The sequence below is a fragment of the Bos javanicus genome, chromosome 17 (assembly GCF_032452875.1).
Source record: "Bos javanicus breed banteng chromosome 17, ARS-OSU_banteng_1.0, whole genome shotgun sequence".
Lineage (NCBI taxonomy): Eukaryota > Metazoa > Chordata > Mammalia > Artiodactyla > Bovidae > Bos > Bos javanicus.
Window position 1 is genome coordinate 63,904,910 of NC_083884.1, and position 25,437 is coordinate 63,930,346.

The 25,437-nt window shown below is 45.7% G+C and overlaps 1 protein-coding gene across 13 annotated transcripts in view; it reads left to right on the top strand.

Moving 5' to 3' along the window:
- Window positions 1-24,181, top strand: part of GIT2 (GIT ArfGAP 2) — a 42,679-nt gene extending 18,498 nt beyond the window's left edge. For 2 of the 13 annotated variants that reach the window (XM_061385068.1, XM_061385069.1), the window contains exons 10-20: window positions 232-304; window positions 554-651; window positions 1,674-1,785; window positions 5,172-5,314; window positions 7,290-7,439; window positions 11,175-11,423; window positions 13,040-13,129; window positions 17,261-17,343; window positions 17,946-18,134; window positions 20,412-20,475; window positions 20,973-24,181. In XM_061385068.1, the coding sequence (XP_061241052.1) occupies window positions 232-304; window positions 554-651; window positions 1,674-1,785; window positions 5,172-5,314; window positions 7,290-7,439; window positions 11,175-11,423; window positions 13,040-13,129; window positions 17,261-17,343; window positions 17,946-18,134; window positions 20,412-20,475; window positions 20,973-21,185 (1,464 nt within the window). In that variant the 3' untranslated portion in view covers window positions 21,186-24,181. Of the gene's footprint in view, window positions 1-231; window positions 305-553; window positions 652-1,673; window positions 1,786-5,171; window positions 5,315-7,289; window positions 7,440-9,788; window positions 10,571-11,174; window positions 11,424-13,039; window positions 13,130-17,260; window positions 17,344-17,945; window positions 18,135-20,411; window positions 20,476-20,972 lie in introns of those variants that run through there. The other 11 variants (XM_061385072.1, XM_061385073.1, XM_061385077.1 and 8 more) reach the window with 9 other exon arrangements.
- Window positions 24,182-25,437: the final 1,256 nt, after the last annotated feature.

Genomic DNA, 25,437 nt, shown 5'->3' on the forward strand with positions numbered 1-25,437 from the left:
GTGCATCTCTTATCTGCATGTCTGGAGGGAGGCTGCAGCGGGTGGCAAGTGTTTTTAGAGGATCTGTACCATTTTGGAAATGCTATTGTCTGTTTAACGCTGGGTATTTGCTAAGTAAGTGCTGGCTTTGGATAAGACGTTGGAGGTAGAAGGGTGAATAAGTCACAGTCCTCACTCATTCTCCTAGTGTTAATCCTTGTCCCTTGTGTCCTGATATGTTTTTGATTTCAGCTAAGTAATCATTTGTTTGAAGAACTTGCCATGGATGTGTACGATGAAGTTGACAGGCGAGAGACTGATGCAGGTGACTTAACATGTGGCTCTGTTTACTAAGCTCTGTTACCATAGGCAGCAGCAAGCTGCCAGCCTCAGTGTTTCTCCTTGCCCAACTCCTGCTGTCCTGATAACACGTGTGTCGACTTTGACTCTTGTGTATGTTGGCTTTGGAGTGCACTACCCCAAGTCTCCCTAGTAACGCGGGAGCCGCGGCTCTCAGAGGAGCAGCAGCGCCTGTGGTGATGAGATTGTATCTCTGGCTCTTTCCTCTGGCTAGTCTGGCTTGCCACGCAGAACCACAGCACCCTGGTGACCGAGACAACCGTCGTCCCCTTCCTTCCAGTCAATCCCGAGTACTCATCGACACGGAACCAGGCAAGTGGCCGAGTCCAAAAACACACTAGTAGTGATCTTTGAGGAATGACTGATATTGTGGTATTTTATTTTCCCAGGACAGGTATTTAAAATGTTTTTGACTGATTAAAATGGTAATATCCTTTATGTACCAACACACACATCACAAATTGATAAGAAAAGCAACAGAAGTTAATAAGTGACTGAGAAAGAACATAAGACAGTTCACAGAAGAATTACAAATGGCTTTCAAACACCTTTTAAAGAAATATTTCACCTCATTAGTAATCAAAGAAAGCAGCCTGAAGTCATTAATGAGTGTTTCATCCATCAAATTAATAAAGTATATGATAAAGGAGACTCCACACTGGTAAGGATGTGGCATTCTTATGCTACAGATAAGAGTTTAAATTGCTACAGACTGCAGAAAGGCAGTTTGTTAACTGGTTACAGAGGTCTCAAAATTAACTGCATCCTTTCACCCAGGATACCAAATAACTTCCATCCAAATACCTTATTTGGGAATATGTCCTAATAAAATAAAAGTACAAAGCTTTATGCATACTTTCATTGAAGCATTGTATGTAATGATAAAGCACAGAAACCAAGCCTAAGCATCCATCAAAAGGAGAGAAGTTGAATAAATGATGAAATTCTTTTCATTTTTATTGATTAATGTTTATATATAGTGATAGAGTCCCAGCATCTAAACTGTCTTGAAATTTAAAAATCTATCCCTTCAAGTTGATTTTTAACTAGTAGGCCTATTTCAAAACAGAATTGATAAAGCATTAAGTAGAACCATTTCGTTTCAGTTCACAAAAAGAAATATGCCTTGTGAGAAATGTTACATCATTCTATTATGTAAATGGTTTTAAACTATACACAGAAACAAAGTTTGATTGAGTTATGGCTGTGATTGATGGTACTTTGAGCATGCTGGAAGGCCTTTGCTGAACTCTAACAATAGTCTGACTAATTTTATGTGAACATGTGTGTATTTTTATATCTGGGAATATTTCCAATTATTTTCTCACCCTCAGGGCAGACAGAAACTAGCTCGGTTTAACGCCCATGAGTTTGCCACTCTGGTTATCGACATTCTCAGTGATGCCAAGAGGAGACAGCAAGGCAGCCCTCTCTCTAGTTCAAAAGGTAACTGTTTCAGACCTCTAAATGTTTGCTTCTTTGGCCTTCTGAACTTCACACACGTGTTAAAGTTATAAAAATAATTAAAGCAGTCATCGATACCACAGCGTAAAGCCCTGTTAAGTTTTATTGGTACTATGTTGTGATGACAAGTTTCTCTCTCTGAGTCCTGGTTGAATATCTCAACATTATTAACTGTGATTCACATTTATCTTATATATGAGTTTTTACCCCTCAGTCACCTGCCTTCCTTATAAAGTTGCATTCTGAAATTAATTCAGGTATGACTTAGATCTTGTTAAAGGATATCTGCACTGAGAATTTTTGGTGTTTAAAGTTGGGAAGAGAGCACCTCGCACATATTTCCAAGGTGCCCTTCAAGTCTTGTTCAGTGGCTCAGGGTCCTGTCTCGGTGCTTGAGAACACACTTCCTCCCCAGCCCTGATACTGTATTTTTGTTGTTTTCATTTTAAAATTTAAAAAATGTGAACCGGAAAAATACATTCAATAAGAATTCAGTTTTTCAGTCAACATCTTACCCCCAAAGATAGTAATCATTAACTGACAGCAGTTTGTCCTTCTTGATTTTACTGACTCAACCAGACATAAACAAGTTCTAAGAAACGCGATTAAATTTTGGTGAAGGTGCAGTGATAAGGGTCCACTCATAAATTTGAAGCCTTAAAATGTATAACTTCCTTTGACTTGGTGGATCCATCTGTAGGTGTTAATGGAGGAGAATTAGAGATATTATATGTATGATACATATTACACTGGAAACAATAGAGCAATGGTTAGTTTCATATTTGAATAGGGCACACTGTTTTTCAGGGACTATGTAATGATATAATATAAAATAATTTTTTGAAGAAGGTTTAGTATCATCCTAGTTTTGTAAGGAAAACATTTATGTACATGCATATGTACAAATGAATATAAAGATGCCATTTATCCCCATTACTCCCGGATCTCATATTTGCCAGTTCACCTATTCATTAAAATTTATTACCTTGAGAATTCCCTGGCATCCCAGTGGTTAGAACTCTGGGCTTTAACTGCCAAGGGTGCAGGTTCAATCCTTGGTTGGGGAACTAAGATTCTGCAAGTTGCATAGGGCAGCAAAAAGATAAATAAATTAAAAGTTATTACCTTAAAATCTTACACCACTTTGATGGTAATTTGTGGATCTGTACAGTGTGGTAAAAAATTTGAGTCACCCAAAACACATGTTCCCATGTGAGACTGAGCAAGGCCACACTCTTCCTTTTATTTCAGCTCTTATACTGTAAGCAAGTAGCCTTTTTGATACTTATTTAGTGCTACAGTTTTCACATTTTTTGATAATTTCACTGTTTAAAGTGGTCCCCAAGTACAGTGCTGAAGAGCTGTATAGCATTCCTGAGCACACAAAGGCGGTGACATGCCTTACAGAAAATACATGTGTTAGATTAGCTTTGTTCAGGCCTGAGTTACAGGGCTGTTAACCATGAGTTCAATGTTGATGGATCAATGATATATATTCAAGATGTCTTTAAATAGAAACGCATGTGAAACAAGGTTATGTATTTATCAGTTGACAAAAATGTGACCAAACATTTGCAGGAACCTTACTGTATTTCCACTCAGAACAGTGGTTCAGTATTTGCTGATTTGTTCTTCACAGCAACTTTATAGACCGTGACTGCTACAAATAGTAAAATCTGTATGTATTTGTATATGCTTGGGAAAAAGACTGGCAGAAAATAGAACGACATGTATCAATAGCTATGAATGACTACTCTTATCATTCAGTTCAGTTCAGTCGCTCAGTCGTGTCCGACTCTTTGCAACCCCATGAATCGCAGCACGCCAGGCCTCCCTGTCCATCACCATCTCCCGGAGTTCACTCAAACTCACGTCCATTGAGTCGGTGATGCCATCCAGCCATCTCATCCTCTGTTGTCCCCTTCTCCTCCTGCCCCCAATCCCTCCCAGTATCAGAGTCTTTTCCAATGAGTCAACTCTTCACATGAGGTGGCCAAAGTACTGGAGTTTCAGCTTTAGCATCATTCCTTCCAAAGAACACCCGGGGCTGATCTCCTTTAGAATGGACTGATTAGATCTCCTTACAGTCCAAGGGACTCTCAAGAGTCTTCTCCAATACCACAGTTCAAAAGCATCCATTCTTCAGCGCTCAGCTTTCTTCACAGTCCAACTCTTGCATCCATACATGACCACTGGAAAAACCATAGCCTTGACTAGACGGACCTTTGTTAGCAAAGTAATGTCTTTGCTTTTCAATATGCTATCTAGGTTGGTCATAACTTTCCTTCTATATTGAGTCCTTACTACTTCTGTAATCTGATGGTATGTATATTTTACATATTCATTTTGAAAACTAAAATTCCCTTTGAGTAAACATAATTTATCACCCAGATATTATCCTTCAAAATGTTCATAAACAGTATTGGAAATTCGAGGTTTGCTTGAGTTGCCTGAAAGAGAGCTGAGAAACTTGGATAATTTGCGAAGTCTTTCATTCATAATGTGTCAGAGCCGATAGAACCATCACTATTTCCCTGTAACCATATGCTCTTGGTCTGCATGGGTGTGTCCAGTGGGTCATTTTCTTTCTCTCTCTTTCTCACTGGCGTTCAGTTAAGGAAAGGCCAACATGCCTTTTCAATGATCTCCTAGTTTTTAGGCTTACTTTAGCAGTTTTCTTTCTGTTTTGACTTGACATTATCTTGTAAAAAAGTTACAATTGTAACTGAATTGCAGTTAATCGTACCTTAGTTACAGCTTTATTTTCATGATTTCGAGCTATACTGTTTCCTTGAATGATTACAAATTTGGGGACCTGCCACCTTACATGTGGAGAAGGCACTGGTGACCCACTCCAGTACTCTTGCCTGGAAACTCCCATGGATGGAGGAGCCTGGTAGGCTGCAATCCATGGGGTCGCGAAGAGTCGGACGCTACTGAGCGACTTCCCTTTCACTTTTCACTTTCATGCATTGGAGAAGGAAATGGCAACCCACTCCGGTGTTCTTGCCTGGAGAATCCCAGGGACGGGGATTGGTGGGCTGCCGTCTATGGGGTCGCACAGAGTCAGACACGAGTGACGTGACTTAGCGGCAGCAGCAGCAGCCACCTTACATGAGCAGCTCTTCCCTAGCCATCTAATTTGTGCCCATTTTGGCAGGCATCTCAGATGGTTGCTTTACTCTCTCTCTATAGTTTTCCGTAGACTCTGTCTAGTTGATAACGTGCTCTGTTATCCCTTTTTGGGGTGAATAGAACCTTGCTATTTCTGTCATTTTTCTTCCAGTCTTTTAAATGGCTCATTTTTCTTTTAGGAAAAAAGAAGTTCTTTTCAAGCCTGAAGTAAAGTTATTTGCTTCTGTTGACAGACAATGTGGAACTGATACTGAAAACAATTAGTAACCAGCACAGTGTTGAGAGTCAGGACAATGACCAGCCAGACTACGACAGTGTGGCGTCAGACGAAGACACGGATCCGGAAGCCACTGCAAGCAAGGCCCACAGGCAAAAGGTAAGGTGGTGCATTGCACACAGAAAGTGAGCTTATGTTCTTTTTCAGATCTTTCCTCCTAAAAATTTGCCTGATTTGTAAAGCATTTGAGGGCTAGGCCTGGGAAAGGTGCTCTGGAGGTAAAGTTGGGTTTTCTACTAGTTTGGCCCAAGCAAAGGTCAACAAGGTAAATAGTTTTAAAATAGGGGGTCCCTCGCCCCTGAGTCAGTTGCTGACTCACAGCCCGGCTGCAGTATTGACTTTATAAAACCTGTGAGGAGGGACGGGTGGGTTTTATTCTTTCAACAAATGTTTACTTTTGTTGGGTAGTTACCCAAACTTCTCTGGATAATACTCTCCTAAATGATGCCTGGTCTCTTTCCTCTGTGAGGCCGTCCTCACCAAAAGGAGAGGGAACCGCGGTTTGAGGGTCATAAATACAGACAGGAGCGGAGGCGTGGGGGCAGGCCACAGCCTGTCTGCCCACGCAGACACAGCCTGTCGCTGACGGGGAGTGTCAAGGGAGGCTGGAAGGCCCAGGACGTGGGCACGTGGAGAGGCGGGGAGGGGTCAGACTGAGCGGAGGTGAGACGGGCACCTGGGGGATGTCTGGTCACGTGGAGAGGCGGCCTGAAAGGAGAGGGAGTCTGAGCTGTGGCAGAGGGCAGGGGTCACACCGTGCAGGAGTGTGACCCCAGACTGAAGAGCCGAGACCTCGGCTGGCAGCGCAGAGCCCAGGAAGCTTTTAGGCAGGGCAGGAAGACCATGTCCACCTTGTTGGGTCCTCTGTTTGGGGAGGACCGTTCTGGTGGGTCAGGAGCGGAGGAAAGGAACCCAGGCAGGGAGGTGCCGACAAGGTCCAAACAAGAGCTGAGACAGCTCACCTCAGGGCCTCTTCAGCTGGGAGGGTCTGGATGGAAAAAAAAAGTCACTGTAACAGAGGGTGAGCCCAAGGCCAGGGCAGCAGGGGCCTGGCTGGCCCGCCTACCGCTGAATATCCCAGACCTGGCCCACAGGGGCTCAGCCAACACTTGAGAATGGACAAACAGGAAGACAGGAAAGTCAGGGCTTGGTGACAAGTTAGACATTGGAAGTGGGAAGGTAGATTTACCCGAGTTGTGTCCGGAGTTTTCCAGCTTAAACAGCTGTGCGGGTCAGTGGTGCCACCGGCAGATGCAGGGAACATGGAGGGGACAGCAAGAGTCAGCCGTCCCATCTGAAACGTCTCTGCCAGTCTCCCCAGAAGTGCTGGGTTCAGTCAAATGAAGGCGGGTCATGACTGGACCCTGCACGACAGGGTCCCTGCACTGGCCGGCCTCCCCCTCCTCTGGGCCTTGCATACCCACGCCCTCTAGCTGAGTCCTACCGCAGGCTGGAACGCTGTCCTCCAGACGTCCACCAGACTAGTGACCTCCCCTCCTGCAGGCTGTTGTTCATGTCCCCCGACCCAGCTGTCTAGTTAAAATGCACCCACCCCCACCCGTCTTTCAGCTCCCCAGCCCCTCACTCCTCCTCCATAGCACTTATCACATTCCCCTATACTATGTAGTTATTATTATTTTTTTCCTCTCTCACTCAGTTGGGATGTAAACACCATGGAAGCAGGAAACTTTTTCTATTTTCTTTTCTTATGTAACCTAAGCCCCTAGAACACTGCCTGGTGCTTAGTAAAAATCTGTCAGAATGAGTGAAATAATGAATCAAAAAAGAAAAATAAACAAGAGAAAGGCAGATGAGATAGGTATACAGAGTCAATGTTAGAGTAGATTTGTGGCCCCACTGTCTGATTGCCAGAAAATACTGACTTGAAAATTTTTCATCTATTGTAGGAGCCCTACCTTTCTGTTTTATTTTTGTATTCCTCTCAGAAGCCTTGATTTGGTTTGATTAACTTTGCGATCCAGCTGGCACAGTCAGAATTTGAAATTCTTGAGCTGTTAGTCTTGAATGTTATCATCGTCTCAGATTGTGAACGTTTTCCCCAATTTATTTTTAGAGCCTAGATTCAGATTTATCAGATGGACCAGTCACTGTGCAGGAATTTTTGGAGGTCAAAAACGCTCTAGTGGCTTCTGAGGCCAAGATACAACAGCTAATGAAGGTGAATAACAACTTGAGTGACGAGCTGAGAATTATGCAGAAAAAGGTAACATGTCAATAAATGCCAGGATGGTTGCTCTTTAACCCCATAGTATATAAGGAAGAATCCCAGGCATGATGCTTGTGATCAGAGGGAAGAAAAACAGACCTGAAAATCTCTGGGCCAAGCTGTCTCTTTGGAAGCAGTATGTATTATGGATATTTTCAACGAAGTAGCTTTGATTAGATATAAATCCAGTTTAAGTTTCCCAGGTAGGAGAACATCATAACCTATTAAGTAAGTGTTCATATCAGTTGTAGAGACCCTTGCAAGGATCCTGTGTTTCCTGGGAAGCTAGACACAGCTCCATGGATGTGATTCTTACTGTTTACTGCTTATTTTAATCACACCATGAGACAGAGCAGACGAAAGCCCGGAACAGGGTGTGTGTTCACCAGCATTTCAGAGCCCACCCCATGCCACACACGGGCTGCTGTCCCTGTTCACTCTTGTTTATTGTTACCCACCCCCGGCCTGGTAGCCTAGTCTCACAGTCCCACTGCGCTGTTCGCCAGCTCCTACCACTAATTTATGATGTCCTCAGAGTCGCAGAATAGATACTCAGTATAAGAAAACCTTTCATGTGTACAAGCGAGAACTGTATGCTGGTGAGAGACAATCCCATTTGCTCAGCATTTGCTTGTTTGCCACCTTTTGAGAGAGTCAGAAATACATGAATATATTGATCTCTAAAAAGCGTGTGGCTGACGGTAGCAAAGAAAATGTTTAAGAGAGGATTATGTGTGTCATTCTTTATAAGAATGCTAAGAGGAGGAAGTAGAAAAATTCTAAATTCTGCCCTAGACTTTGTCGGCACTGCTCCCACCATTCAGTGCTCTACAAAACGAGATGCACGCACGCTTCCCTTAACCAGAAAGAAAACAAAGTATGTATCTGCATCTTCCTACTGTCACTTGAAGAGTAATGCTTCAGAATCGTTACCACCACCAGAGGACACAGCGCACCTTGTTTGTGGCTGGGCCCTTTTCAGCGGTGCTTCCTGAGGGAAGGCTGAAGAACTAAGGGGCCCGTGTGCCTCTGCTTGTCAGGAAAGGACACGGCAGTGCACCTCACCTGGGCCTTGGTCCAGGACTCTTTTTGAGTCTAGATCATTTTTTGGAGACATTTTGACATAGATGGCTTCAATACCTGTAATAGAAGGGGATAAGAATACCTGAAGATCAATCAGATTTTAATCAGACATTTGTTCTCTGCCACCCTGGCCCTGTCTAAGGCTGGTGTGCAGCCATGAACAAGACAGACCAAGTGCCCTTTTGCCATAATGTACAGGGCTTGCACTTCTCTCTTCTCTGAAATGTCTTTTGTTTAGTGAATTATAGTTTATCTCATTAGTTGAACTAAAACATGGATTTGGGGTGACATTTTCTGAAACAAGCTGACTTTGCCACTGCAAATCAGTCTGCTAAGCATTACCATTTTTATTCTGTTATGCTCCTTTTAGTATTTGTAGAAATCACCAGAGATAACTTCGAATCTCTGAAAGCAAATGTCTCGAGCTTCTTTAAGAAATGTTGAGTGGAATTATTTGTCATCATTCGTGGATTATCTCCTTGATTCTTAGAAAATGCTCTTGATTTCTGAAACTGTTATCTGTAACTTTTCATTTCCTGTTGTACTCCTTCCAAACAGAAAAAGTATAGCCTGGTTCTTATTAAGATAAGCATCATTCAGGTTTATCCAAGGACATCTCGCTAAATTCAGAGTACTAAAACTTTTTAAAGTTGAGACCAGCTGAGATCTCGCACATTCAGGTGAGATCCAGACTGGATGTTCTAGAGTGAAAAGTGTGAAGATAAAGTTTCAGATTTCAAGACCTTGTCTAAAATCTTCTAGGAGGTTTCCACATAGATAAGCACATGACCAGATCCCCCCGTCCTTCACTGAGGGCCGTGTGTCAGTTATGTTCCTCACTGTCTGGCCCTCGACCATTTATTTCACTTTAGAACATGGGTTCCCTAGTAAGTAGTTTTGACAGGCACGTTATGCCTGTCTGTCTCCTGGAATGTAGCACTTTTCAGTAGGTGCTTATTACTTTGCAGCCATTCTGTCCTTGGAAAGGGAGTTGCAGATACAAGTTATGGCCTGAAGCATAGGTGTAGAAGCATCCTCTCATTTCTCAAGGGTCATGCTTCGAGAAAATAGAAAACAAGGGTATTTCTGTGGCAAAGTCAGTAAGTCAGACTTTCACAGGCGTTTGGCACTACTGATATAAAGTATATGGAACTCGTTTATTCAGTGAAGAAACATTGATTTTATTTCAAATTCAGGTAAAGTTTTTTAATACAGTAGTCAACAAAGTAGCATGATTTGTGTCTGATCTTTCACATTTAACAGTTGCTTGGAAAAGATGCTAATTAATGAAGAGGAGCAGCCACTATTGGTGTATTTGTCACAGAGCGGTGCTTTCTAAATAGAAATTGAAAGTAACTCCTAACACTGAATGGGTTGGCTATTGGAAAAAAGTAATGATCTTCTGGTGCAGACACAGTTGCTTGTGGACTTGAGCCTTGGCCCCGGTGGGGAGTTTGGTCAGATTTTTGCTCTCTCTCAAGGAGTAGACAGCTGAACTCATACCACACCCAGCTTATAAAATGCCCTGGAGGATGGAGGAGCACCAGAGGGGAAGGACGTTGTACAGCCTGGACTCAGTTACTTGTGTCTAACATGCCAGATGGCTAAAGAGGAACCCAATTCCTTGCCGATCCCTGTAACTCTAATTCATCCAGCACCATGAAGCAGCCTGCATGTGAGCAATGGGAAGAGCATTCAGGGCCTCCAGGTGCCAGCCTCTAACTAAAATGGGGTGGTGCCAGGCAGCTTAGCGTGTTTAAAGCTGACACCATCACGGTCGCATTTCTGGGTGACAGAGCCAAAGGAGAGCGAGGCCAGGTCTTCCGGCCCTGGCTGAAAGATGACTGATCACCAGAGGGCGGCGCGCGCCAGTGGAGCGTTCAGATGAAGATGTTGATAGTTCAGTAGGCCTCCGGTTCTCTTCATGATATGTTTATAGAGCAAATTTACCATGATCCGGTTCCCTCTCTTTAAGGAAAAAAAAAATACTCAGTTGTTTGGAATTTCAAAGAATATATTATATAATAAAAACTTGTTGATCTTAATTTTTCCTGTTGGCTTTTTGGGCAGCAATAGCTCATCTGATTTTTTTTTTTTTTTTTTTCCGTAAACTGGATTTCACTGTCTTTCTTGCTTTGCAAAGAACTCTAAGTTATCTTTGTGCTGCTTCCATGGTGTCTGCTGACATTTTTGGCATTTCTAAATTGCTCAGGGCTCATCTGAAAAGCAGGTTACCAAAGTGATGTCTTAATGATCTCAAGCTCTTGCTTGAAACAGCCTTACCTAAGTGATGTCTTAATGATCTCAAGCTCTTGCTTGAAATAGCCTTAGAAACAGCCTGCCTGCAGACATTTTCCAGGGCCACCATGACCAGTCTTTAAGCCTTGAGATATTTTGCTTTTAAAAAGTCCAAACTGCAACTTTTCCACAGTCAGAATTGATTTCATTTGCTTAAGTGATTAAGTGAGTTGATTGCATTTCACTCATTCTAGAAGAAAGAGTTTGTGTTTGTGGTTGCCTTTGACTTTCAGCTCAGCAAGCTGTTACTGTTGTTATTGTTAAAGCTGGTAGTCGTATGCGTTTACTTGGTGTTTGCTTTTTCTGCTTGCTATAGAAAAACACAGTCCCACTGCCAAACATGTCTTTCAGCTTCAAACACTCCAGAGTGAAAATTCGAACCTCAGGAAACAGGCCACAACCAATATATATCAGGTGCAAACTGGTTCTGAGTACACAGACACTTCCAACCACTCTTCCTTAAAGCGACGTCCGTCTGCCCGGGGCAGTAGGCCCATGTCCATGTACGAGACAGGATCGGGTCAGAAACCCTATCTCCCAATGGGAGAAGTGAACCATCCCGAAGAGAGCAGGACGAGACTCCAGCCTTTCCCGGCGCACGTAAGTAACACCACCAGCGCTTCCACTCTTTACTCTCTGTCCAGCCTGACCCCTGCCTTCCCTCTTCTCAGCTTGCAGATCCCCAGTCTCCGCTTTGCCAAATTGGGCTACGAGAACCGTCCTTGTGTTTGCTGTATTAGGATGTCGACAGGTGCTTGTGGTGTTCCCACAAGCCGTCAGGGCCCGTGGCCGAAGGTGTCCCAGCAGCTCTGGGGATTCTGGCTCTTGCTCGGCCCCCTCTCCCCCTTTTTCTGCCCCATATCCATAGTATATTTCCCGGGTGGCCACTGTTGGAACTTTTTTGGTTATGAACTTCCTTCCCCATGTCCAAAACCAAAAATGTATAAAGGTTACCACTGGAAGAAAGTACCATCTTCTTCCAGGTAGGCGGGCACATGCCCACTTACGCAGCAGAGCCCTTGGAATTCAGAGTGCCTTCTCCACTTCTCCGAGTGGAGCGGGCGGCGGCTGTGGCCTGGGGGTGCAGGCCTGGTCGGAAGCACGTGGGCCTCGGCAGCCCTGCACCTGTGGTCAGTGTGCCGGCTTAGCTGCTGCCTCCTCCTCCTCCCTTGTGGGGAAAAAGTGTTGTTTTTTCATTTCATGAGAACGAGATGTAAAAACTCCTGTATCAACTTTACCTGTTTTATGTTCCAAAGATGGTATTCTGTAACAGGCTGCTAACACTCTTGCTTTTCCCATGGAAGAAGTATTGTGTTGTGAGGTTTTCAAATTTTATATCTTTTGGATTAATTTATTTTAAAAACCTATGTTTTGACAAAATGTTGTCTGCATTTTGAACCTACATGATTTTATTTTTTCAGAGAGTAATACTTTCTTTTTGAACGTCAGTTGCTCTTCAGTCCACTTTTATAGGAATTTCCAAAAAAGTTCTCAGAGTCAATAGTAAAGAATATGGCCTTGGAAATTATACCCTATTCAATTTTGTCAAGGTTTAGTGTGATAAAATTACAGTGTTGTTATATTGTAATTGGGAATCTGCTGCTTCAGCTTTTAAAGTTGTTTGGGCTAAACATTCTAAAACAATTGATTCAACACATTTGGTGTAATGGGAATGCCATTGAACTAAGAATCTTATTTTTGTATAACAGAACAAAATTTAGGAAAAGCCACTTTGTTCATTTTCACAGTGTACTTTTTGATTTTAAAAACATTTAAAATGTAAAAATGTCTTATTTTAAAAGTTCCATATCTGTACTGTATCTGATACACATAAACCAACTTTAAATCATTTGTATAGATTTTCATTTCATATCATCTGTCCTGATTAAAAAGCAAATACTTGTTTAAGACTATTAAAAAAAAAAAAAAAGAAACCATTGGCACAATTGACAGATTATGCTAGGTACTGTCTTTTCCCTCATGGAAAAGTAGCCTTACAGATTCCAAGTAATTTCCGAGAGGCATTTATTTCACTGAGGGATTAAACATCTCTGGGGATCTGTCGTTGGCTAGCGTGGGCGTTTCAGCACTGATCCCACGTAGTGAGTTGCTCCTTAGGAGTCTTTTAACTGGGAACCCAGGTGAAGCCAGGGTGGGTGGTGGGGTTTCATGCTTGTTTTGTGTTTTCCCGAGTGTGTCTCTTTTTCCCCTTCCAGATCGGGAGGAGTGCGTTTGTGACCTCCTCTTCATCTCTGCCTTCCTTCCCCTCAACACTGTCCTGGTCGAGGGACGAGAGCACCCGAAGGGTTAAGTACACTGAATGGTCTGCTCTCTGGAGGAGGGGCCTTGCTCCTGGGCGCTTGGTGCTTCTCCTGGCCCTCCCTCCTCCACTAACCACCTTCTGTCCTGCATGAGGCCTCGCACGCACACCCGCACTCATGTCTGCGGGAGAGGGCCTCCCTCTAGCTCACTCCACATCGCTCAGTCTCACGTGACATTTAACACAGTCCACAGTTCGCCCTGTAACGTTGATTCTGAACGTTCTGTCTTTTTAAATAATCAGAAAATTAGCTGGCTGCTGGTTAAACATAATATGGCAAATCTGTGCAATTTTGTTGAGAGTGTTATTAGGACTAACAGAAACGCTGAGTCACCGTGTTTCTTTTTTTTTTTTTTTCAACGTCTTGACGTGTTATGTCAGCACCTGACTTGACAGACCCAGGTTTAGCAGTCCCTGCATTCCACATCCGGATTGGAGGTGTAGGTAGCTGTTAGTACAAAGCTGTTCACTCTTAGTTGGTCAAGTCCAACTTGCCAATGTATAATTTACATTTCCAGTAACAGCATGTGATTCAGGTAAGCTCCCTTTAGAGTAGCCAGGCAGCAAGTATTTATTAAGCACTTCATCCACACCCTGCCTTTCAGAAAGTCAATTAAAGAGTCCTAGGAAGTTAGGTGACACCCCTGCTCCCAAAGGCCCTGTCAGTTTAAAAAATGCCTTGATGCATGAAGAGTACATGACAGCAAACTGGGAAAGTCATGGAAGAGCACAGGCTTTGAAAACCTGTGTTCAGGTCCTGGCTCGCGCGCCTTTTACTGGAAGGATGGTGTCCCTAAAGTGAAAGGAGGGAGGGAGGCTGTGGGTGAGGGACCACCTTTACAGACCAGGGGGGATTTGCACAGGCCTTTGTCTATTCCCTCCGCGTTTGGCTGGAACTACGGAGAGTCTTCTTTCCCACTCAGGAGGGATTTCCCAGTGCCTCACAGCTCATTGTGGCCCTTCAGGGGCTCTTTTCTGCATGTTTGAGGTAACCTATTGAAAAGAAGCCTCTTGGCGTGTGTATGCTGCTATCCTCTGAGCAGTTCTGAGGTCGAACTGCACTGGTTTTACTAGAGTATTTCACTTAAGGAATTTCCTGGTGGCTGAGTGCTAAAGACTCTACCTGCAATGTAGGAGACCCAGGTTCCATCCCGGGGCAGCTAAAGAGAAATGATATCTTTCTTGAAATGTTGCTAAGAGTCAGGTAAACCTTTTTGTCCGCTGTGAAAGTTTGTGTTTTTTTTTTTAATTTTTGGTAGTTTTGAGAATTATTGCCAGGACTGCTTGCTGAGACAGTGATTTATACACGTCATTTACACTGGTGATCCCAGCTGCTCCTGACAGCTGCGTCATGAGTTTAGGTTTTTATTGGCACATCTGTATTCAGAGAAAGCTACCACTCTCTTAAATAAACTGAACCAGCACCAACTATAAGGTAACTTTTCTATTAACAGCTTTAAGAGAGCAGCACTTTTAACTAATAGACCTGAGTTCTGCATGTTGACAGTAATCTCCTTAAAATTAACACTGATTAATTTGAAAGCCCGAAATATGCTTTTGTTGACAACAATGAAGGATTTAATGTAAGTAACCGATTTCCTGGGTGGTTATTGCTGTACATTGTTATCTGTATTCAAGAAGCATTTCCTGAGTACTTTAATCAGATAGATGAGTCATTACTCTTGTAACATGCTTCAATTAAACTTGGTACTTTTGATCATGGGTGATACATTTGATTTGTAATTGTCAAATTTACATCAAGGAAGGCAAAAAGATCCATTGTAAATAGATGGGATTTTTCTGGGCTTAATTCTGTTTTCTAGCTTTTTCACTGGAACTACTCTGGACAAATTTCTCAGAATCCTTATTTAAATGCAAGTGTTTCACATTCTATTTTATGCTCTATATATGTGTACACACACGGAAGCACACAGTCATCTTTGTGTGTATGTATATATAAAAACTAAAGGAAAAGGAATTTAAAGATTATTCAAACATGCACTGTGAAAGGTAAGAGGAGTTTGTTTGTTTTTTGGTTTTGTTTTGTCTTGGTTTTGTTTTGTTTTTTTGAAATATCTCTGGAAGAGCCTGGTTTCACTGTTCCCTTCCTGGGATATAGTGCCTGCTTTGGTCTTTCATCTAGACAGCCAGTAGCCACTAACTCACTGATTGGCTCATGAAGCCAGATCAGAGGCAGCAAGTGAAGCAGCGCTGCTTGCTGGTAGGAGATCGAAACAGCGGGATCTTGAATGTTGTAGTTTTTACAGAACTTAGCTCTGCGGACTGTCTGTGCAGCTGCCAGCCAACACTTTCAATCACTTGCCAGATGAACTCAAGCACAGACTCTTTAGAAGCCCATCGCAAGTGTCTTGTGTTAAGTGGCTGGAACCAAATAGAGCATCTAAGGGAGACGCGAAAGACCTCAGCGCACACACAGAAAGAGCGTTCTACCTGGGAGAGATCAGAGAGAGGCTAGCAGGCAACACATATTCTGGTAGAGAAGGAAATAAACCATTTCTGGATCCACTGTTTACCAGTTACTAAAAATTTTTTCTTAATTAAAAAAACTTTTTTTGGCCTTACCCATAGCTTGTGAGGTCATAATTCCCCAACCAGGGAACAAACCCAGGCCCTGGGCAGTGAAAGCACCAAGTCCTAATAGTATTCTGCTTCTAGAATAGGGGCTGCCTGCCTGCCTGCTCACATAGGCCTTCAGAAGGCCAAGCAGCATGATCAGTAAGGACCAAATAATTAAACTTTAGGGAGGCTTTCTTAACTGACTTAGTCTAAGGGAACCATTCTTATGAGTGAAGCTACAGGGACTCCATGTGTTTAAAACAGGGCTCTGAATTTACACATGAAGAAATTCTGAATTTGCAGCTATCTCTTACTACAGCTGCAATAAAATTCCTTAGTCACATGTTTTGATTCACTTGGATTAAATTCAGGGTATAGAACTAGAAATAGCTCATGTTTGTCGTTTGCAATTGGTAATCAACCTAGGTTTTAAATCGGCTTCCACAGATTTCTATTCAAATGAAGAAATTCTCAAGCACTGTGGATAAATAATGAGAGGAAATCCTCTGTATTAAATACTCCAGAACTAACACAGTTCCCTTCAAAGGAATGTGGTCCCCTCTAAATGTAGTACTCCCCCACCCCACCCTGAAGGCCCTGTACTTAGTGGTGCTGCCATTGCTCAAAACAGTTCAAGGGTTCCTGCATCCCTTTTATTTTACGCTGTATCTTTATGTTTTAAGGGATAGATGTTTGGGGAGACTGATGAAAATGTTTGGAAACCAGTTGTCACACCGGCTTGATCCATTTTGGCCCACAAACAACGTGTGGCAATGAATGAGTGATGTCTGGCTTCCTCTTGTGGCTCACAGAAGCCGTCTCTAAGGGTGGTTCTTGGAGGGCCAGATTGAGAGCAGTGGTGGATCTCAGAACCCCGAGCTGGGGCATCGCAGGCAGCAGGAGACGGAGGCTCCAGGTTTTGGTCCAGGTTTTCTGCTGACTTTTTGGCCTTAGGGGTGACCCCCGGCTCTTTTGGCCCTTCCTTTTCCCATCTGGTATTAGACCAGCTAATCTGCAAGCAGCTCCCAGCACTGACAATCCGATCTATGATATGGCATGTTTGCTTCTTAAATGGGTCTCTTTATATTATGGTTAAACTCCATACTTCTTAGCTAAACGTGAGTGTTGCCTTGCGTGTCTCTGTTAATTTGTATCAGGGATCTGGGTGCAGAGCAGCTAAGGAGTGAAGATGAAGATGGGGTAGAATAGGAAAGAAAGCATTTCTGGATCCACTGTTAATCAGTTACTAAAAAATTTTTTTTTAATTAAAACTTTTTTTTTTGGCCTTGAACATAGCTTGTGGGGTCATAATTCCCCAACCAGGGATCAAACCCAGGCTCTGGGCAGTGAAAACACCAAGTCCTAACCACTGAACCACCAGGGAATTCCCTGTTACTAAATTTTTAATAGAGCATTGGCCCCTGTCCCAGATGAAGTCTAGGGCATGAAGGCCATGTGGCCTGACAGGTAAGGATTCCTGGGAGGGCACTCAGGAAGTATCTGGTGCTCTCAGCTAATAGGATCACGTTTCCTCTTGTAGGCATCCCGGCTGGAGAAGCAGAATAGCACACCTGAGAGTGACTACGACAACACTCCCAACGACAGGGACCTGGATGACATGGGGTACTTGTGCAGGAAGAAGGCCTCGGGGCTGGGCTCTTTAACCAGAAACCTAACAGCTTGGTCACGCCCTTTACCACCTCCACCTGCTTCTCTGTTCTCAGACCCTTAAGGTCCTCAGATACCGAGACATAAGTTCACAGTTCACACCTTTTCTCATCTCACCTGATTGTCCCAGGGGCCCTTTTTCCTTTTACCAGCCGGTTAGACTCATCTCTGAGTCTGTATTATGCTTAAAGTCAGTCCTTCACTTCAAGTCAACGTTAGGTTATACCCTGCATCTCTGTCCCAAGAATTGCCTTGATTCAAATGACTTGATAACCACACACGCTCCCCATTCTGTTTGCTCCCTCCCTTTCCCCATCATTAGCCTTCCTATGAGGGCCATCCCATTCAGCCTCATGGTAGAATGAAGCCGCCTCCTCGTGAGCAGTGGCTGCTGCTGCTCAACGAGCCTTACCCCGAGTCTCCTGCCAGACAGGATAAAGGAAACCACAGTAGCAGCCCGCTCGTGCCTCCAGCAGATGCACACGCCGCGGCTCCTAGAAGCAGAGAGACCGCCCATCAGCACCTGTCACGTTTAACCACTTCTTTAACGCTCACAGGTCAAGCAGGAAAGGAAGGCAGAGGAGCTCGGTGTGGCAGAGTGACAGCTCAGGCCCAGACACGGCAGAGCCCCATGTGGCCCCTAGCCCCATCCTCCCCAGCACCGAAGACGTCATCCGGAAGACAGAGCAGATCACCAAAAACATACAGGAGCTCCTAAGGGCAGCCCAAGAAAATAAACATGACAGGTAAGGGGGCTTGAGAATCCCGCCTGGCGCTCTGGGAGAGATGCTGCCGCTCTGGTTACAGACGGGACTGGGTTTTAACACGCTGACATCAGAAGGTCAGAAATTTCAGGTTTACTTAAGACATTTAAAAACAAATATGTAAATTTGGGGTTTTTTTGTTTGTTTTCTACGGTACTTTTTTTTCTTTTTAAAAAATTTATTTTTAATTTAAGGATAATTGCTTTACAATATCGGTTTCCTTTCTGCCACACATCAACATGAATTAGCTTTAGATGTATATGTCTCCTCCTTCTTGAACCTTCCTCCCACCTCCCACTCTTTACCATCCCTCCAGGGGGTCATAGAGCCCCCGTTTGAGTTCCCTGAGTCCTACAGCAAATTTCCACTGGCTATCTGTTTTATATATGGTAGTGTATATGCTTCCATGCTACTCTCTCCATTCGTCTCACCTGTTTTATATGGTATTTTTAATCTTTCATTTTCTCACGAAATGCTCAGAATAAAACTGCATCTAGAGATAGAATTACAGCATCTTTGGGGTGGTGACATTCCTAGTTCTTGAGGTGAAAGAAGCTGCCTCAAAACTGGCAACAGATTCTCCCGGCCGCTCTGCCTAGCTGGGGAGGAGTGTGTGCCATAGATTTCCTGAAATGAACCTGATTTCTTACCCAGCTCCCTCACATGTGCATGTGCACGTCTAGGAAGCAAGTGGTTTACAAATAAAAGTGGGTCTAATCATCACCCCAAATCATTCTCTGCTCCTGAAAGAAAAACCTGCTCAGTCTGGGCAGAACGGCATCCCGCAGAGTTCTTTGCAGCTGCAGAGAAGGGCCCGGCCCCTGTTATCACCCGCCCCTCTCCTCTTGGGTAGGTTATTAGCAGTTGAGAGTTGACCCTAGTTTCAGGTGGTGGCCGGCCTGCTCCAGACACATTTAACATCATCCCACTGAATTTGTGAAAGCAGCAGAATTTGATCAAAATCCAGGAAAACCTCATTTTTTTCAGTAGGTCAGCAAAATTTGGCCTTCCCAGGTGGCCCAGTGGTAAAGAATCCAGATGTGAGTTCGATCCCTGGGTTGGGAAGATCCCCTGGAGGAGGAAATGGCAGCCCACTCCAGTGTTCTTGCCTGGTGAATCCCATGGACGGAGGAGCCTGGCGGGCTTACAGTCCATAGGGTCGCAAGAGTCAGAAGCAACTCAGCGACTAACCGACAGCAAAGTTTAGTGCTTCCGTGAAGAAGTTCTCTTTATGCCTTTGCACAAACAGAAGTTGTTTGAGGAGCACAGCACTGCCCTCCTTTTTCCTCTGTGCTCCCTTCCACAGAAAGATGGGCCGGTGTCTCTTGCAGTCTCCGTGTCCCTGGCAGCGTCACGTTCACCTCCCCATTTTCCACCCTTTTCGTTTTGCTGTACAGCTCAGACTTCTCCCAATGGCGTCATTTCCCCCTCACCAGGAGGGGAGCGGGCAGTGTTTATTACCAGAGCAGAATTAGTCTTCATGGGTGGATGGCTGGAGGAGCCTCAGAGAAAAAGAGGAACCTACATGATTTCTCAGCCTCCTTCCATGACAATCATATAACTGTTCATCTCTCCTTCCCCGGGACATCCTGTTCGTCACATGCCCCTCCTGCCTCACACGCTATAGATGTGCAGTACCTCTGCTCAGCACCGCGGCCTGGACAGCAGGCGCCTTTATTCCCTTATTACATGAAGCAAAACGTTTCCCACCTTCCCATGTATGGTCTGTTAGGGTCCCTCGATAACATGGTAAACCCCTCCCCTGGCGCTCTCCCACTGCCGAGCAACACGCTTCACTTCCCATCTCACCCAGCTCGGAAGTGCCCCGCTCGTATTGCAAATGACCAAAAAAACATGCTTACGTTATGTTTCTTTCTTTGATGGTTGTCAAGAATATAAATGTGTGTCCTGGGGCTGTTTCCTGGCTTCAAAGATCGCAATATGGTGCTTGGTACAATCTGGGAAGTTTTTTTTTTTTTTTTTAAGATGTACAAATCCATTCAGTGTATGTTGTGATCTCAGTGTTCTGTGGTTCCACCAGGCTGTTATGTACGTCGCCTGCATTCATACCTGGAGGCTGGTTTTATATAATGGAATCAACTTTGAAGGATGGGGGCCCCGGCTTTATCCCCGAGTGCCTTGTGTTGGTGTGGGATCCACAGCAGGCTGGCTGTGGCCTCAGCCCCTTTATTACGGGAGTGTTCTCTGTCTCTGAATTATTTTTGCTGTCTTTGAATAACCTTTTCAATATTCTTGCAGTTATATTCCCTGCTCAGAGAGGATACATGTGGCTGTTACAGAAATGGCAGCGTTATTCCCCAAAGTAAGTCACTCCCTGCTAACTTGGTTTGGATTCTTTTCAATGAGCTCCAAGAAATTTCTTGATGACCTTTACATTATATTCATCTTTTTTTGTAGCACAGAGAGTTTTAAATATGCAAACAGCCATATAGAGCTATTGGTTTGGGTTTAATAAGACAAGAATGTATGAGCCAAATGCTGCAAGGCAAAGCATTAATAGAAAAAAAAACTTTATCTGGAATATTTCACCTGTGTAAATAATTTTTCGAATGCTGCTTCAGAATAGCACTAGTAAATGCATACTGCTAAATATACTGCGTGCACTCTGAACTTTGAGTCAGAGCCCCCAGAATCCCCTACACTGCGGGTTGCCAAACTTGTGGTCTTTCACACATCCCCAGTAAAAACATGCAGGACACAACTGCGGAATAGTTTGAGTTGTCTTCCGAGGAATGCTAGTCCCTGTTCTCGGAGGTGTCCGCCCTGCAGTCCATGGCGAACGCCTGTTTTTCTGTTTAGAAACCCAAGTCCGACATGGTGAGGACCTCCCTCCGCTTACTGACGTCCAGTGCCTACCGACTGCAGTCAGAATGCAAGAAGACCCTCCCGGGGGACCCGGGCCCGCCCACGGACATCCAGCTGGTCACGCAGCAGGTCATCCAGTGTGCCTACGACATCGCCAAGGCCGCCAAGCAGCTGGTCACCATCACCACCAAAGAGAACAACAACTGAACGGCAGGGCTGGCCCTTCTGTTTTCTAAGCTTTTCCAAGTCCGGTTTCCACTTTAGACATGGAACTCTTGCGATTTTTGCAGACACAAACATTTAATGAAAGTTTAAAACTTTTTAAAAAGAAAACTCAGTATTATTTTTGCATGTTTTCTAACAAATTTTCAACTATTAATTTAACCCACTTGCCTTATTTTGTGCCTGTCTGCCAGTTTACCTTCTGACGTTCTGTTGTGCTGTCCGTGACCGTCGAGTTAACGATCATAGACACCCGAAAGCAGAGCTTTGTTGTTTAAAGTTTGTTAGACCTTCTCCATCCCTTCAGACTCCTTGCCTGTGGCTAAAACTATAAGTGAGGTTCTTAGTGAAACATTCTCTGGAGAGAGTTGTCTGATCCCTGTCAAGCATTGTGCAATAAGCAAGTTTTCCAGGCTCTACTGCAGAACCTCTTTAAGTTTGGGGTATCTCCAAGCAGGCGTGTAGAGAAAGGACTTTGCCGCTTTCTAAAACTAGCGTAGCAGTCTCTCTCGGGAGGGAACAATGAAGTGCTCTGTTTACCCGTCCTGCCACACTCGGTGTTCTCTCAGCTAATTTTTCTGTCTTGTCTTCTGTCCGTTTCTGTTTTACTGTCACCCCTAAGTCCGCATAGCGATAAGCACTCGCCCTCCGTGTCCTGTGTGCCTTGGCCACGTTGTCACGCACAGGCTGAGGACCCCCAGCCCCACGAGCCATAGCTAATTTCGTCCCACCCTTCAGATAGCACTGCCGTAAACTGTGACGAGAGAAATGGCCTACTCCCCTCACTCCTTTAGCCGCTTAAAGCCTTCTCACACGACCAGCCCCGCACGTCTCACCACCTTTAAGGACTTCAGGTAAGGTAAGATGCGTACAGTCACCGGGATTCGCTTCTCCTCTGGCGCCTCCTCGCTGGTACTTCAGCATCAGACATCACATTTCAGGAATTCCCTGCAGAGCGCTCTAGGTGACCGTGCGCTATCCCAAGGCTACAAAAGCCTGCAGGTGTAAGGTCTGGGATGCCCTGAGGTTGCCTTCTAAGAAGAGCTGGGTCGTTCTGGAAGCTTAAAGTGTATTCCTTCCTGCTCGTGGCCACTGTTTTGTGTGGGCGTGGCTCAGACCCTGACCTCAACCAGCGGGGCCAGGCAGTAGTGACAATGAATGAAGCGAGCCAGGTGCCAGGGAGGGACAGCAAGGAGCCCACGGCATGTCAGTGGGGACAGCAGCTGCCCAGCTCCACTCAGGCTGCCGTGTAAATAAAACGGGCCTGGAGCTGCTGAAGCTTTTGACTTGTCAGAAGACCTCAGATGTTTCTGTGCCATCTCTCCATCTGTAATCGTCAGTGACTCGTCTAAACGTGTTCACAGCACGCGTGTGGGCATGCTGCGGCCTGGAGGCTGCTGGTTCCCGGCTCTGCTGTGGATTGCGAGGCCTGGCTTCCCTGGCCTCCCGGGGTTTAGCCTCTGAGCCTTATCACCTTTTGTGGGGCTGCCGCACCCTCTGTTAAAGTTGCTGTTGGTCCTTGTTTCGCCATCTGTTCTGTCCCGTAGCGCTCGTTCACACACATGGAAAAGTCAAAATCATCACAGTTGCCCCAAAACATGCTCGGTAAGCCTGTATTTTCACAGAACTGTTTGAATCACAAACACCTTTGTAGCCTGACTGAATGCTGTCAGAAGGAGTACGGTGATGGTATTTGGTTACTAAGTCACTGTGCTGGGTGCTTTCGCCGGCTTTTGCTCTGCTGAGTAGTGCGGGGAAAGGGTCCACGTCTCCAAGATTTGTCTGCACAAACCTAAGTGCCACGCTCTTGTCAGATGCTGAGGGGCGTCTTCTCAAAGGAGGTCTTCTACCTCCACTTCAGGCACCGTCTGAGAACCATCTCTGCACGCTGCACGGACAGGCTGTCCCTCTTCTTCCTGGCGAGCACCTGCTCTTCTTCCCGGCCAACACAGGCTCCTTGGGCAAGGCCCAGCGCAGCCTTGGGTCGGTGCCCTTGGCCGCCTCTGTCGGGAGGACAGCCTTCTGGATGATGAGTTGCTGCAGTGGGTAAAGCAGCGTCTTCACGGGCACACTCAGGACGTGGAGTGGGGGATGTCATTTTGTGCCCCTGGAGAAAGTCAAGGAACATGGGGACCAGCAAAGCATGCCCAGCCGTGAGCACACCACAGGAGTTCGCCCTGCTGACCCACAGTGCCAGCACTTGGGAAGGGATGCTCCCAGGTGGAGTGACACCCAGCGACAGGAGGGCTGAGGGGGACCCTTCTCCTCCAGCCCGCTGCGTGTTTCCTTGAGGCCAGGGTCGGAGACCCACAGGGCCTGTGGACATTCTCACCTCGTCTCAGCAGCCGTTCACCACCTTTTGCACAGGGGTTCCCGGGCCTTACACTGACGTCTGAGCTCTGTCATGTCATCCTCTTCCCCTTGATTCTCAAATCCCTGCCCCCTCAGATGCCCTAAGGAGCTGGGAGGACACAGGTAGGAAAGCGACCGGGAGGCAGCTCCACCTGAGCGCCTCCCGCTGAAGTCCTCCTCTGCTTCGGAACACAAATAGTTCTTATTTGCCAAAGAACAACGACTCGGACCCAAAGACTAAACACAGCATTTCACGGATGGGAACTGGAAACGCACAACTCAGGAGCTGTCCTCCGACTCCCCCAGCGATTTCAGCTGCAGAACCCGAGCGAGCCCAGCTCGGGTCTTTCCCCCACAGCCGCCCTGAGCTCCCCATGCAGAGGGTCTTCCTTCTTTCCTTGTCCTGGTTGAAGGTCACCTTGATTTTCCAAAAGAAAATGCTGCATAGGAAAAATGAAATGCCTTTTATCCCAGTGTCTTCTATCCATGTCACCCATGATTCTGTACTTATTTTTCCTGTTCGTTGTACATTTGTATCCCTGTAATTATTGTTCAACCCTGTAAGCGTTGTAAAATCGTTTTGGAATTTGTGCCTGCTAGTTATGCAATAAACAGGCTATGTAAGTGTCCTTGGGGTACCGTGTCTGCCATCAATTAGCTGATGTTTCCAGATACTCGGTCAAAGTTCTGAGGAAGTTGTCCCCATGGAAACCCGTCTTCCGTGGGAGGCAGTACTGCAGGTGCTTCCACCCTGGGAGCTCTGTCGATGGCCTTGTCCTCCTCTGTTCTCAGCAGACAGCTTTCTTACAAGAGGTACTGCATCATGGGGTCATTTCCAGGTATCTGATAGTGAGGCCTTTACTCCTCACGTTAGATTTTTAAAATTCAGCGAAAGCCAGCCAAGCACAGGTGCCGTCACCTCTCCTGAGTGAGTAACCGGGGCACAGTCTTCTTTTGCCAAGAAGTTGTGTCTTACCCTTGAGCCCCAGGTGCCAGGACTCCCGCAGCGTCTATGAAATAACCGACTGAAAGGACTGTCCACTGGCTCCCAAGCACCATGGGCAGTGCTCTGCCAGCCATGGGGCTACACAGAGGCCACTGGCCTCACCACAGGGACAGGTCGGGGGCCATCTGCGGGTGACGCGCCGAGAGGCTGTCCAGGAGCTGTCTCCGTGGCCAGAGCCATGGAGATGGCACGGACTCCACAGCTTTCTGGGGTCATGTGGCAGCTCACCACACAGCAGCTCCCTGGCGGAGGGGGCGCTGCGGACAAGGGGAGGTCTGGGGAAGCTGGGCTTCATCCTCCCGCCCCCGCTCCTAGGCCCTTACTCACAAGCAGTTTTCCTGACCACACTCCCCAGAATTCTCAGCCCATCTCCCACCCCAGTGCAGCTGCTCCCCGAAACTCCTCTTCCCCCCTCACCCCTTCCCACACCTTCCCTTCTTGGGATTCGTCTTCCCCCTTCTGTCTGTCCCCTCTCAGGCCTCTCTCTTCCTCCCCAGTCCTTGTAGCATTGCCTGTGTCCTGCCGCCCGCCAGCTCTCTACCTCTGCCTTTCAGAAACCCAGGTAATTAATTCCCTCCCACTCGGCCTAGCCTCCTCTCACCTTTTTCCTGTAAGGACCAACTGGAAGGACCGTCTCTCTCCCAGGCCCTGCTTTCCTCAGGAGCCCACAATGCATTACAGACAGGATAAGTTTTGAAATCTAACTTGGTCTTGCAATTTGCACACACACACACATAGCCCCTGCTATGGCCTAAGAGTAGATGTTAGCCCCCTCTTGCCCCACACCTTGCTATCTGCTTCCCTCTCCTAGCCCTCCCCTCCCAGGACCTCTTTCAATATTTCCCTACCCTGCCCAGCCCCCTTCCTTTCTGAGGGGCT